Consider the following 14,210-nt stretch of genomic DNA (forward strand, 5'->3'; position numbering starts at 1 on the left):
GCTAAAATTCCAAATCAAATAGCAAAATAACCATGGCAACCCACCCAGACCTCTTCATAGCCCTTCACTCCAGAGCTCGTCATTTGTGTTGAATTGTAATCGCTTTATTGTTATTGTTCAGGTTTATACACTATATTACCAAAAGTATGTGGACACCTGCTCATCGAATATCTCATTCCAAAATCATGGGCATTATTATGGAGTTGGTCCCCCCCTTTTCTGCTATAACATCCTCCATTCTTCTGGGAAGGCTTTCCACCAGAACAGGGGTACTCAACTCTTACCCTACGAGGTCTGGAACCTGCTGGTTTTCTGTTCTACCTGATTATTAATTGCACACACCTGGTGTCCCAGGTCTAAATCCCTAATTAGAGGGGAACAATGAAAAAATGCAGTGGAACTGGCTTTGAGGTCCAGAGTTGTTCCAACACTAGATGTTGGAACATTGCTGTGGGGACTTGCTTCCATTTAGCCACGAGCATTAGTGAGGTCAGGCACTGATGTTGGGCGATTAAGGCCTGGCTCTCAGTCGGCGTTCCAGTTCGGTTTGGGGTCAGGGCTTTGTGCAGGCCAGTCAAGTTCTTCCACAACGATCTCGACAAACCATTTTTGTATGGACCTCGCTTTGTGCACGGGTGCATTGTCATGCTGAAACAAGAAAGGGACTTCCCCAAACCGCTGCCCCAAATTGAAAGCACAGAATCGTCTAGAATGTCATTGTACTCTGTAGCATTAAGATTTCCCTTTACTGGAACTAAGAGGCCTAGCCCGAACAATGAACAACAGCCCCAGACCTTTATTTCTCCTTCACCTAACTTTACAGTTGGTACTATGCATTGGCGCAGATAGCATTCTCCTGGCATCTGCCAAACCCAGATTCGTCTGTCAGACTGCCAGATGGTGAAGCGTTTCTACTGCTCCAGAGCCCAATGGCGGCGAGGTTTACACCACTCAAGCGGACGCTTGGCATTGAGTATGTTGATCTTAGGCTTGTGTGAGGCTGCTTGGCCATGAAAACCCATTTCATGAAGCTCCCGACGATCACAGTTCTTGTGCTGACATTACTTCCATAGGCAGTTTGGAACTCAGTAGTGAGTGTTGCAACCGAGGACAGACAATTTTTACGCTCTACGGGCTTCAGCACTTGGCTGTCCCGTACTGTAAGCTTGTGTGGCCTACTAAATTCGCGACTGATCCGTTGTTGCTCCTAGTCGTTTCCACTTCACAATAACAGCACTTATAGTTGACTGGGGCAGCTCTAGCAAGAATAAATATATATATAGTGTAAATGATCCTTGGTATGACCATCTATTGCAATCCTTCTGTCATTGTATAGCTTTTCTTCCCCTCCTCACCAAACTCCAGTAGTGGAACTTTCCCTCTTCACCAAACTCCAGTAGTGGAACTTTCCCTCCTCACCAAACTCCAGTCTATTGTCTTCCATGGGAAAATGTGTTTTTCCTCATGTTGTCTACTCTATATGAATGTTCTCAGGTGAACGAGTGGCACAAGAAAATAGAGGAGGTCAGACTGCAGGAGCTGAGACGGGGCCGGGAGCTGGGGGTCCAGAGAGAGGAGATCAGTTACCTGAGGAGCCTGGTGGCCGAGCAGGAGAGAACCATCCGTACCCTGGAGGAAGACAGCGTACAGCAGCACACTGTGAGAAGAGAAAATACACACTTCAGACAGACACAACATCTAGTGAAATTGTATTTGTCACGTGCGCTGAATACAATGGGTGTAGACTTGCTTTCTCATGAGCCCTTCCCAACGATGCAGAGTTAAAAAATATTAATAAAAAGGAAAATAGTAACACAAGGAATATAATAGACAAGAATGGAGCTATATACAGGGAGTACCAGTACCAGATCAATGTGGAGCTATATACAGGGAGTACCAGTACAATGTGGAGCTACAGTGGGGAGAACAAGTATTTCATCCACTGCCGATTTTGCAGGTTTTCCTACTTACAAAGCATGTAGAGGTCTGTAATTTTTATCCAGAAAATCACATTGTATGATTTTAACTTCTTGAGTGTAGGGGGCAGGATTTTCGTTTTTGGCACAAAAAAAACATACCCATTTGAAACTCTATTTCTTGGGCTCAGAAACTAGAATATGCATATAATTGTCAGATTAGGATAGAAAACACTCTAAACTTTCCAAAACTGTCAAAATACTGTCTGTGAGTATAACATAACTGATATTGCAGGCGAAAACCTGAGGAAAATCCAACCTGGAAGTGCTGTTTTTCCTGAAATCTCTCTGTTCCATTGGATGACTTTTCTCCATTTAAAGGGATATCAACGAGAGTCTTTAGACATAGTTTCAGGCTTTTATTTTGAAAAATGAGCGAGAAAGATCACATCGCGTCAGTGGATAGCTGGGTGTTCAGAGTTTTGCTTGCGCAACAGAGTGGGGCAACCATTGTCTCTTCCTCTCCTACTGAAAAAGATACAGTCCTGGTTGATATATTATAGATTATATATTTTAAAAACAACCTGAGGATTGATTATTAAAAAAAAAAGTATGACATGTTTCTGTGGACATTACGGATACTATTTGGAATTTTCGTCTGCGATGTCGTGACTGCTCGAGCCTGTGGATTTCTGAACATAACGCGGCAAACAAATGGAGGTATATTGGATATAAAAAATAATCTTTATGGAACAAAAGGAACATTTATTGTGTAACTGGGAGTCTAGTGAGTGCAAACATCCGAAGATCATCAAAGGTTAGCGATTTCATTTATTGCTTTTCTGACTTTTGTGACCAATCTACTTGGCTGCTAGTGTTTGTAATATTTTGTCTACTGAGAGAGATGTTCTTACATAAACGCTTGTTGTGCTTTCGCCGAAAAGCTGTATTTAAATCTGACACGCCTGGTGGATTAACAACAAACTAAGCTGTGTTTTGCTATATTGCACTTTTGATTTCATGAAAATTAAATATTTTTAGTCATTTAATTTGAATTTGGCACACTGCAATTCAGCGGGTGTTGATGAAAATGATCCCGCTAACGGGAAAGGGTGCGTCAAGAAGTTAAGTAATTAATTTGCATTTTATTGCATGACATAAGTATTTGATCACCTACCAACCAGTAAGAACTCCGGCTCTCACAGACCTGTTAGTTTTTCTTTAAGAAGCCCTCCTGTTCTCCACTCATTACCTGTATTAACTGCACCTGTTTGAACTCGTTACCTGTATAAAAGACACCTGTCCACACACTCAATCAAACAGACTCCAAACTCTCCACAATGGCCAAGACCAGAGAGCTGTGTAAGGACATCAGGGCTAAAATTGTAGACCTGCACAAGGCTGGGATGGGCTACATGACAATAGGCAAGCAGCTTGGTGAGAAGGCAACAGCTGTTGGCGCAATTATTAGAAAATGGAAGAAGTTCAAGATGACGGTCAATTACCCTCTGTCTGGGGCTCCATGCAAGATCTCACCTTGTGGGGCATCAATGATCATGAGGAACGTGAGGGATCAGCCCAGAACTACATGGCAGGACCTGGTCAATGACCTGAAGAGAGCTGAGACCGCAGTCTCAAAGAAAACCATTAGTAACACACTACGCCGTCATGGATTAAAATCTTGCAGCGCACGCAAGGTCCCCCTGCTCAAGCCAGCGCATGTCCAGGCCCATCTGAAGTTTGCCAATGACCATCTGGATGATCCAGAGGAGGAATGGGAGAAGGTCATGTGGTCTGATGAGACAAAAATAGAGCTTTTTGGTCTAAACTCCACTCGCTGTGTTTGGAGGAAGAAGAAGGCTGAGTACATCCCCAAGAACAACATCCCAACCATGAAGCATGGAGGTGGACACATCATTCTTTGGGGATGCTTTTCTGCAAAGGGGACAGGACGACTGCACCGTATTGAGGGGAGGATGGATGGGGCCATGTATCGCGAGATCTTGGCCAGCAACCTCCTTCCCTCAGTAAGAGCATTGAAGATGGGTCGTGGCTGGGTCTTCCAGCATGACAATAACAAGAGACACACAGCCAGGGCAACTAAGGAGTGGCACCATAAGAAGCATCTCAAGGTCCTGGAGTGGCCTAGCCAGTCTCCAGACCTGAACCCAATAGAAAATCTTTGGAGGGAGCTGAAAGTCCATATTGCCCAGCGACAGCCCCGAAACCTGAAGGATCTGGAGAAGGTCTGTAAGGAGGAGTGGGCAAAAATCCCTGCTGCAGTGTGTGCAACCCTGGTCAAGAACTACAGGAAACGTATGATCTCTGTAATTGCAAACAAAGGTTTCTGTACCAAATATTACTTTTCTGATGTATCAAATACTTATGTCATGCAATAAAATGCAAATTAATTACTTAAAAATCGTACAATGTGATTTTCTGGATTTTTGTTTTAGATTCTGTCTCTCACAGTTGAAGTGTGATAAAAATGATAAAAATTACAGACCTCTGCATGCTTTGTAAGTAGGAAAACCTGCAAAATCGTCAGTGTATCAAATACTTGTTCTCCCCACTATATACAGGGAGTACCAGTACCAGATCAATGTGCAGAGGTATTTGAGGTAGATATGTACGTGAAGGCAGGGTAAAGTGACTAGGCATCAGGATAGATAATAATAAGGTATTTGAGGTAGATATGTAAATGAAGGCAGGGTAAAGTGACTAGGCATCAGGATAGATAATAATAAGGTATTTGAGGTAGATATGTAAATGAAGGCAGGGTAAAGTGACTAGGCATCAGGATAGATAACAATAAGGTATTTGAGGTAGATATGTAAATGAAGGCAGGGTAAAGTGACTAGGCATCAGGATAGATAATAATAATGTATTTGAGGTAGATATGTAAATGAAGGCAGGGTAAAGTGACTAGGCATCAGGATAGATAATAATAAGGTATTTGAGGTAGATATGTACGTGAAGGCAGGGTAAAGTGACTAGGCATCAGGATAGATAATAATAATGTATTTGAGGTAGATATGTAAATGAAGGCAGGGTAAAGTGACTAGGCATCAGGATAGATAATAATAAGGTATTTGAGGTAGATATGTACGTGAAGGCAGGGTAAAGTGACTAGGCATCAGGATAGATAATAATAAGGTATTTGAGGTAGATATGTACGTGAAGGCAGGGTAAAGTGACTAGGCATCAGGATATGATAAAGTAAAATAAAGAACCGAATAGCAGCAGCATACAGACACTTTCTACAGACAGAGAGAGAGACATAAATTGAATGAACATTCACATATTCACAAATTTTGGTAATTATAAATGTGAGTGGAGCAATTTCATGTGTTTAAAATTTTCATTTGTCTTCAGTAAATTGATGAATCTGTTTATATTTGTCTTCAGTGAATTTATGAATCTGTTTACAATTTGTCATCAGTGAATTTATGAATCTGTAACGTCATCGCCCCATGACATTGGACTTTATAGTGTAACGTCATCACCCCCATGGCATTGGGCTTTATAGTGTAACGTCATCGCCCCATGACATTGGGCTTTATAGTGTAACGTCATCCCCCCCATGGCATTGGGCTTTATAGTGTAACGTCATCACCCCCATGACATTGGGCTTTATAGTGTAACGTCAACACCCTCATGGCATTGGGCTTTATAGTGTAACGTCATCCCCCCCATGGCATTGGGCTTTATAGTGTAACGTCATCACCCCCATGACATTGGGCTTTATATTGTAACGTCATCACCCCCATGACATTGGGCTTTATAGTGTAACGTCAACACCCTCATGGCATTGGGCTTTATAGTGTAACGTCATCACCCCCATGGCATTGGGCTTTATAGAGTAACGTCATCGCCCCCATGGCATTGGGCTTTTTAGAGTAACGTCATCACCCCCATGACATTGGGCTTTATAGTGTAACGTCATCACCCCCATGGCATTGGGCTTTATAGTGTAATGTATCTCCCCATGAGAGTCAGTCATAATCAGAACAAGAGGAGAACATAGAGGACTTGTTGTCTCTATTTATGTGTTTGATGTACAGATGGTTTAGTTTTATGCCCCTAAAAATACAGTGCTCCAGATGGACTCCCTAAATACTAGTACTGTTGGCTTCAGACCATGTTCTCCAGATCTTGCTATGCTAGGACAATGGTTGTGTCCAAAAGGGCACCCTATTCTCTATAAAGTGCACTGCTTTTTACCAGAGCCCTACATGGGCCCTAGTCAAAGTAGTGTATATAGGAAATAGGATGCCATTTGGGACACAGACAAAGTCACAATGGCATGATGACAGAGCTCTGTTTAACAGACACTCACAAAGACAGACATTCACACAGTCTGTGTCCCCCCTCCCCAGGTTCAGGAGGAACGTCAGATGTTGTGGGATCAGAGAGAGGTGGAGTTGGAGCGCCAGCTGGATCTTTATGAGAAACAGCAGAACCTAATCATAGGCTCTGCCCAGAAGGTCCTGTCTAACACCAAACAGACACACACTGGTTGTGCCCCAAATGGTATTCTATATACTGTAGGGTATAGGGTGCCATTTGGGACACAGACTCTGACATTCATTTACTGTACACTAGCCTCCCCACTGTCTGCCAATCGGAATGAATTTAACGTTTTGTTTCTGGTTGTTTTATTTATATTTTTTATTTTAACTTAATTTAAGAATGGCAAGTTGGTTAATAACAAATTATTATTTACAATGACGGCCTACCCCAGCCAAACCCTAGCCCGGATGACGCTGGGCCAATTGTGCGCCGCCCTATGTATTTCCCAATCATGGCCGGTTGTGATACAGCCTGGAATCAGGGTCTGGGTCTGTAGTGATCTCTAGCACTGAGATGGAGTGTCGTAGACCGCTGCGTCACTCGGGAGCCCAGGTTAAAGAAGGATATTTAAGCCTTGATACAATTGAGACATGGATTGTGTATGCGTGCCATTCAGAAGGTGAATAGTCAAGAACTGCAACGCTGCTGAGTATTTCACATTGAACAGTTTCCCATGTGTATCAAGAATGTTCCACCACCCAAAGGACATTCAGCCGACTTGACACAATTGTGGGAAGCATTGGAGTCAACATGGGCCAGCATCCCTGTGGAACGCTTTTGACACCTTGTAGAGTCCATGCTCCTATGAATTGAGGCTGTTCTGAGGGAGGGGGTATAACTCAATATTAGGAATGTGTTCCTAATGTTTGGTATACTCAGTGTATGTACTTGAATGCTCAATATCAACTGTATTTTCAATAAATAATCTAGTCACACATGATTAGGGTTGCAAAGCTACCAGTAATTTACCAAAGTTACTGAAATCTTCAGTAATTTTGGTAATTAACAGAAAATATATGGCCATCTATCGTAACTTTGGTAATTTATAAAAAAAATAAAAAAATGATAGTATTCATTTTTTATATCTGTGTCCATGTTATCCATGCGTTTCTAGACCACATGGTTCAAGAGAAAATAGCCTAATTAATGAAAAAAGTATCTAGTCAACAATGGCATTATTTTCAATTAACTTTGCAACTCTTCCAACTTTTGCATTTTTTCACGACTGCCACCAGTTTGATGCCAAAACATTGACAGCAAATACATATTGACCGTTTTTTTTTTTCTTCACTTTTATTTATTTTACTAAGTAAATACCAATTGTATTCACTAATTTGATGGTTTATATTTAGGATATGTTTAACAGATTTGTCATTTTATTTTATAAAAAAATTATAAATGATTTCATATATTTTTCATGTGATAAGGCCACACAGAGGGCCCGAGATAATTAGACACCTGTAATAACATTCTTGAAAGATACCAAGATTCTGGTAGTTTACTGGTGAACTTACACATTTTCCATCTTTGCTTTGTAACCCTAGATTTGATACTGTATATTACTCATAACTCACACGGTCACAAACTGCTTGCTACCAAGTCAACCAAGGATTTGGACTCCTCCTCTCAGTTAATCCCAGTGTGTATTGTATGTAGTTTGAGGAGGCTACCGGAGCCTTGCCAGACGCAAGCCTTCCCCTGGCCCACCAGCTGGACTTTGCCCTGAGGAAAATCAAAGAGCATGTCCGCACCATCCTGGAGACCCAGGCCACCTGCAAAACTCTAGATGAGGTGATTATACTGTAGCATGTATTTGTTTACAATATTATTACTTACCCCACAGTTGACACACAGGAAATGCCTTAAACACACATTATGGTGGACGATCACACCACATGCCTTAGAGCACCATCCCTTGTAAAAGATTGTAAAAGGCAAGTATAAAAGTAAGTCTAAACGTGATTCATCTATGAGGCTGTCTCTCTTCTGTTCCACTCTCCCTGAGCAGAAGCTGAAGGAGAAGGAATCTGCCCTGTGGAAGGCAGAGCAGAACATCCTCTCCAGGGACCGGGTAATCAATGAGCTGCGTCTGCGGCTCCCTGCGGCTGCAGACAGGGAGAGGCTCTTGGCAGACCTGGCCAAGCACCAGGAGGACCAGAGGGAGAGCCAGCCGGCCCTGAAGGTGGCCCACCAGACCATCAACAACCTGCAGGGACGCCTGGACCAAAAGGAGGAGGTCCTTAAGAAGTACCAGAACCTACTGGCCCGGGCTAGACAGGTACAGCAGGGGGTAGAGAACTATAGGATTTCTAGGAAGCAACAAGCCTGCTAAGTGTATCTGCATTTGATGCACAATTTGTGGTTGATGTTCAGATTTAAACACCAAATGGCCATTTAGACATATTAGAAAGTGTTAGAGAAAAATGGGGTGCGAGAAGTTGTTTTAACTGTCTCCGTGTGGACACCTGCTTGTCAAACATCTCATTCCAAAATCATGGACATTAATATGGAGTTGGCCCCCCATTGTTGACATAACAGCATTCCACTAGATGTTGGAACATTGCTGCAGGGGACTTGCTTCCATTCAATCACAAGAGCATTAGTGAGGTCAAGCACTGATGTTGGGCGATTAGGCCTGGCTCGCAGTCGGCATTCCAATTCATCCCAAAGGTGTTCGATGGGGTTGAGGTCAGTGCTCTGTGCAGGCCAGTCAAAGTTCTTCCACACCGATCTCGACAAAACATTTCTGTATGGACCTCGCTTTGTGCACTGGGGCATTGTCATGCTCAACAGGAAAGGGCCTTCCCCAAACTGTTGCCACAAAGTTGGAAGCACAGAACAGTCTAGATTGTCATTGTATGCTGTAGTGTTAAGATTTCCCTTCACTGGAACTAAGGGGCCTAGCCCGAACCATTATTCCTCCTCCCCAAAACATTACAGTTGACACTATGCATTGGGGCAGGTAGTGTTCTCCTGGCATCCACCAAACCTAGATTAGTCCGTCGGACTGCCAGATGGTGAAGCATGATTCATCACTACAGAGAACGCGTTTCCACTGCTCCAGAGTCCAATGGCGGCGGCTTTACAGCACTCCAACCCGACGCTTGGCATTGTGCGTGGTGATCTTAGGCTTGTGTGCGTCTGCTCGACCATGGAACCCCATTTCATGAAGCTCCCAACGAAGAGTTATTGTGCTGACGTTGCTTCCAAAAGCACTTTGGAACTCAGTAGTGAATGTTGCAACCGAGGACAGAAGATTTTTACACTTCATCACTCAGTGGTCCCGTTCTGTGGGCTTGTGTGGCCTACCAACGGCTGAGCCATTGTTGCTCTTAGACATTTCCACTTCACAATAACAGCACTTGACCGGGGCAGCTCTGATGAACTGACTTGTTGGAAAGGTAGCATCCTATGACTGTGCCACGTTGAAAGTAACTGAGCTCTTCAGTAAGGCCATTCTACTGCCAATCTTTGTCTACAGAGATGCATGCCTGTATGCTCGATTTTATACACCTTTTATACACCTGTCAGCAATGGGTGTGACTGAAATTGCTGAATCCACAAATTTGAAAGGGTGTCCACATACTTTTGTATATATAGTGTATCCTTATATGGCTGTGGTGTGTACTGTTGGTTATATTGGTTCTGACTGCTGTGGCCTCCTAAATTAACCCCAGGAGCAGGAGGATATCACCAGGAGACATGAAGAGGAGATGAGGACGCTGCACCAGAAACTGGACCTGCACACTGACACCTCCCTTGACCGCTTCAAACAGACCGCACTGGTATGTAGCCCAGCCTAGCTCTACCATGGCTCTCTCTTGGTCTGTGTTAGGGTTACAACGTTTCAGAAACTTTCTCTGGCTTTTCAGATATTCTGGTCTTAGGATTCGTATTTGGTAGGATCATTGATGTCTACCATCAATGCAAGATTGCTATGGACTTTTATCATGTTACTCACTATTCTTTATTTGTCCCGGTAAAAAGATCATTCCAACAATTCTGTACCTTTTGAAAGTGTAACTTGGTCAAAATAAACATTTGCTTTCACCTTATTTTAACACTCTGTCATAAAAAGCACATGTTCAGCTTCATAAAGAACATGTTTTCCCATCTCAAGAGGTTAAATAAAAAGACTATAGTATGTGTTTATGAAGTGCCAAATAAAGTAACAGGGTTGACCGCTCAGTTTTTCATCACAAAACACCAGAAAATGTCCAAAAAGCGTCTAACAAGCCCACCTGCTTTCACACTATTATTTGACTATTAGATGTTCAATGTTTCTTTTGAAAAAAAACAGTTTTTTAAGGAATATTAGAACGAGAGTTTTGTTCATGTAACAGGGTTGACCTTAAAATGAGGGATCTGGTTTCAGAGCTGGTCATGGGTGCACCTCAGCCACGCTCAAGGTTCTAAACGATATCTTAACCGCCATCGATAAGAAACAATACTGTGCAGCCGTATTCATTGACCTGGCCAAGGCTTTCGACTCTGTCAATCACCACATCCTCATCGGCAGACTCAACAGCCTTGGTTTCTCAAATGATTGCCTCGTCTGGTTCACCAACTACTTCTCTGATAGAGTTCAGTGTGTAAAATCTGAGGGCCTGTTGACCGGGCCTCTGGCAGTCTCTATGGGGGTGCCACAGGGTTCAATTCTTGGGCCGACTCTCTTCTCTGTATATATCAATGATGTCGTTCTTGCTGCTGGTGAGTTTCTGATCCACCTCTACGCAGACGACACCATTCTGTATACTTCTGGCCCTTCTTTGGACACTGTGTTAACAACCCGCCAGACGAGCTTCAATGCCATACAACTTCCGTGGCCTCCAACTGCTTAAATACAAGTAAAACTAAATGCATGCTCTTCAACCGACCGCTGCCTGCACCTGCCCACCCGTCCAGCATCACTACTCTGGACGGTTCTGACTTAGAATATGTGGACAACTACAAATACCTAGGTGTCTGGTTAGACTGTAAACTCTCCTTCTAGACTCACATAAAACATCTCCAATCCAAAGTTAAATCTAGAATTGGCTTTCTATTTCGCAACAAAGCATCCTTCATTCATGCTGCCAAACATACCCTTTACCCTCGACTTTGGCGATGTCATTTACAAAATAGCCTCCAACACCTTACTCAACAAATTGGATGCAGTCTAGCACAATGCCATCCGTTTTGTCACCAAAGCCCCATATATTACCCACCACTGCGACCTGTACGCTCTCGTTGGCTGGCCCTCGCTTCATACTCCTCGCCAAACCCACTGGCTCCAGGTCATCTACAAGACCCTGCTTTGCAACCATGGCCTATTTATTGCCTTTACCTCCCTTACCTCACCTCATTTGCTCACATTGAATATATACTTATTTTTCTGTATTGACTGTGTGTTTGTTTTACTCCATGTGTAACTTTGTGTTGTTATATGTGTCGAACTGCTTTGCTTTATCTTGGCCAGGTCGCAGTTGTGAATGAGAACTTGTTCTCAACTTGCCTTCCTGGTTAAATTAAGGTGAAATTTAAAAAATAATAATAATAATTTTCAGGAATAACTTTGTCAAAGCATCTAAAATAACTACTAGTGCTTTATAATGATAGACATTTTAGATTAAGTGGGTTGAAATCTTCCTAGAAGTGACACAGTGTTGGATGGACAGGTCAAAATGCTGAATTTTGGCACTTTAGCAAGCCGTTATTTATATAAGAAACCGGTTGTATTGAATTTTCCATGTGTTCTATATTAAAGGACACTTCATTTAATATAACAGGCTTTTGCAATTAAATATTGGTGCACAATTTCTACTTAAATATCAAAGAGATGCAAAAGGCACTGTTTTCCTGGAACGACCCAAAAATCTCTTCTGTTAATCTCCTTGTTGTCCCCAGGAGTTAATGAAGAAGCCCACCATAACGGTGCCGACCACCAAGCACCTGGTTCGCCTAGCTGAGATGGAACAGACGGTGGTGGAACAAGACCGCTCTCTGTCCTCCATGACCGACCGGCTGAAGGGCCTCATTGCAGAGCTGGACAGGCAGAGAAACCTCACAGCCATGCAGGCCAAAGAGCACGCCTCAGAGAGGGCTAAGTAAGTCACTGGCTGGCTTAAGATGCACACCAAAGATACTCAGTGCTAAGCTACATACATTGTTTACCTGATCTGTCATGTAATTGAGAATTGAGATCTGCATTTACGTTGGCCTACTGTATGTGATCAGGAATAGTGAATTTGATGGCATCCCAGGCCTAGGAAAAGTTAGAAAGAAACAATAAATGATAAAGCTATATGTAAACTAGGATTAGGCTTGTTTAACTCACAAAATGTTGATTCTTTAGTTGTCTTTGTCAATAATTTCATCCTATCTATACAAACTGTGTTTAACCAATTTGACCTGTGCCCTGTGTTTAGCTTAACCCCACTGTGTGTGTTCCAGGCTGGAGGAGCGTCATGCAGCCCAGGCCAAAGCTATGTCAGGGGAGGCTGAGGAGCAGCGGGCTCAGCTGGGTCAGATGGAGAAGGAGCTGCACTACCTCCGCACAGAGCTGGAGGCCCAGAAACAGGCCAACATCCGCTCGCCCAGCAACACCATGAAGAACCTGGTGGAGAGACTCAAAGCACAGCTCAACCAGAAAGAGAAACAACTGAAGGTGAAGACTAGGAAGATACAGTTGTGGCCAGATATATTGGCACCCTTGCACCTTTCTTAAATAATTCCCTATTTCTTCTCAAATAAGTTGATGGTCATGTACTCTTATAATCTCCACCCGGCACAGCCAGAAGAGGACTGACCACCCCTCAGAGCCTGGTGCCTCTCTAGGTTTCTTCCTACATTCCTGCCTTTCTACGCTGGATTTTCTAGGGAGTTTTTCCTAGCCACCGTGCTTCTACATCTACATTGCTTGCTGTTTGGGGTTTTAAGCTGGTTTTCTGTATAAGCACTTTGTAACAACTGCTGATGTAAAAAGGTCTTTAAAAATAAATGTGATTGAATTTGATTAATTGAAAACTTTTGGCCACCACACCTTGTTATTGGAATTTCAACATTGCAGAACAAATGGCATGGACAAAATTATTGGCATCCCAGAGCTAGTACTTGGTTGCACAGCCTTTGGCCAAGATAACTGCAGACAAACACAAACCATCAATGAGCTTGTCTACTGACAATGTTGCCCACTTTTCAGCAGCAAACTGCTAAAATTCTTCAATGTTTGACGGGTTCCTTCCACCAACTACTGTTTTCAGATCTCGCCATAGGTTATGGATGTGATTCAGATCTGGACTCTTCGCTAGCCACTCCAGAACAGTCCAGCATCTCTTAACCATTCCTAGGTGGTTTTTAATGTGTGTTTGGGGTCATTGTCCTGCTCTAAGACCCGAAACCTTCAATGGAGACCCGGTTTCAATGTTCAACTCAGTGTCCAAAAACTGGGTCGCCTTTGAAGGTTATGGGTCTTCCAGCAGGACAGCAACCCCAAGCACACATAAAAAGCACTCTGGAATGGTTCAAAAAGAAACGCTGGACTGTTCTGGAGTGGCCAGTGAAGAGTCCAGATCTGAATCACATCCATAACCTATGGCGAGAGCTGGAAACAGTAGTTGGTGCAGTGCACCCTTCAAACATTAAAGAATTAGAGCAGAGTGGGCCAAATTGCCTGTAGAATGGTGCAGCAAGCTCATTGATGACTACAAGAAGCATTTGTTGGAAGTTATCTTGGCCAAAGGCTGTGCAACCAAGTAAAGGCTCCGGGGTGCCAATAATTTTGTCCATGCCATTTGTGAAATTAAAATTGTCAACGTAAGTTTACAAAAATAAAATTGGTTCTGAAATGTTGAAATTCCAATAACAAGGTGTGGAGACCAAAAGTGTATTTAAAAAAAATGGCAGCTCATTTTAGGAGAAATAGGGAATTATTTGAGAAAAGTGCAAGGGTGCCAATATATT

The 14,210-nt window shown here is 43.0% G+C and overlaps 1 protein-coding gene across 4 annotated transcripts in view; it reads left to right on the top strand.

Moving 5' to 3' along the window:
* Positions 1 to 14,210, top strand: part of cep290 (centrosomal protein 290) — a 55,809-nt gene that overhangs the window by 26,937 nt on the left and 14,662 nt on the right. For all 4 annotated transcript variants that reach the window (XM_036958919.1, XM_036958913.1, XM_036958904.1 and 1 more), the window contains exons 31-37: positions 1,495 to 1,659; positions 6,296 to 6,403; positions 7,926 to 8,060; positions 8,278 to 8,547; positions 9,947 to 10,054; positions 12,156 to 12,355; positions 12,702 to 12,915. In XM_036958919.1, coding sequence (XP_036814814.1) covers positions 1,495 to 1,659; positions 6,296 to 6,403; positions 7,926 to 8,060; positions 8,278 to 8,547; positions 9,947 to 10,054; positions 12,156 to 12,355; positions 12,702 to 12,915 — 1,200 coding nt within the window. The remainder of the gene's footprint in view (positions 1 to 1,494; positions 1,660 to 6,295; positions 6,404 to 7,925; positions 8,061 to 8,277; positions 8,548 to 9,946; positions 10,055 to 12,155; positions 12,356 to 12,701; positions 12,916 to 14,210) is intronic.

The sequence above is a fragment of the Oncorhynchus mykiss genome, chromosome 2 (assembly GCF_013265735.2).
Source record: "Oncorhynchus mykiss isolate Arlee chromosome 2, USDA_OmykA_1.1, whole genome shotgun sequence".
NCBI classification, from domain to species: Eukaryota; Metazoa; Chordata; class Actinopteri; order Salmoniformes; family Salmonidae; genus Oncorhynchus; species Oncorhynchus mykiss.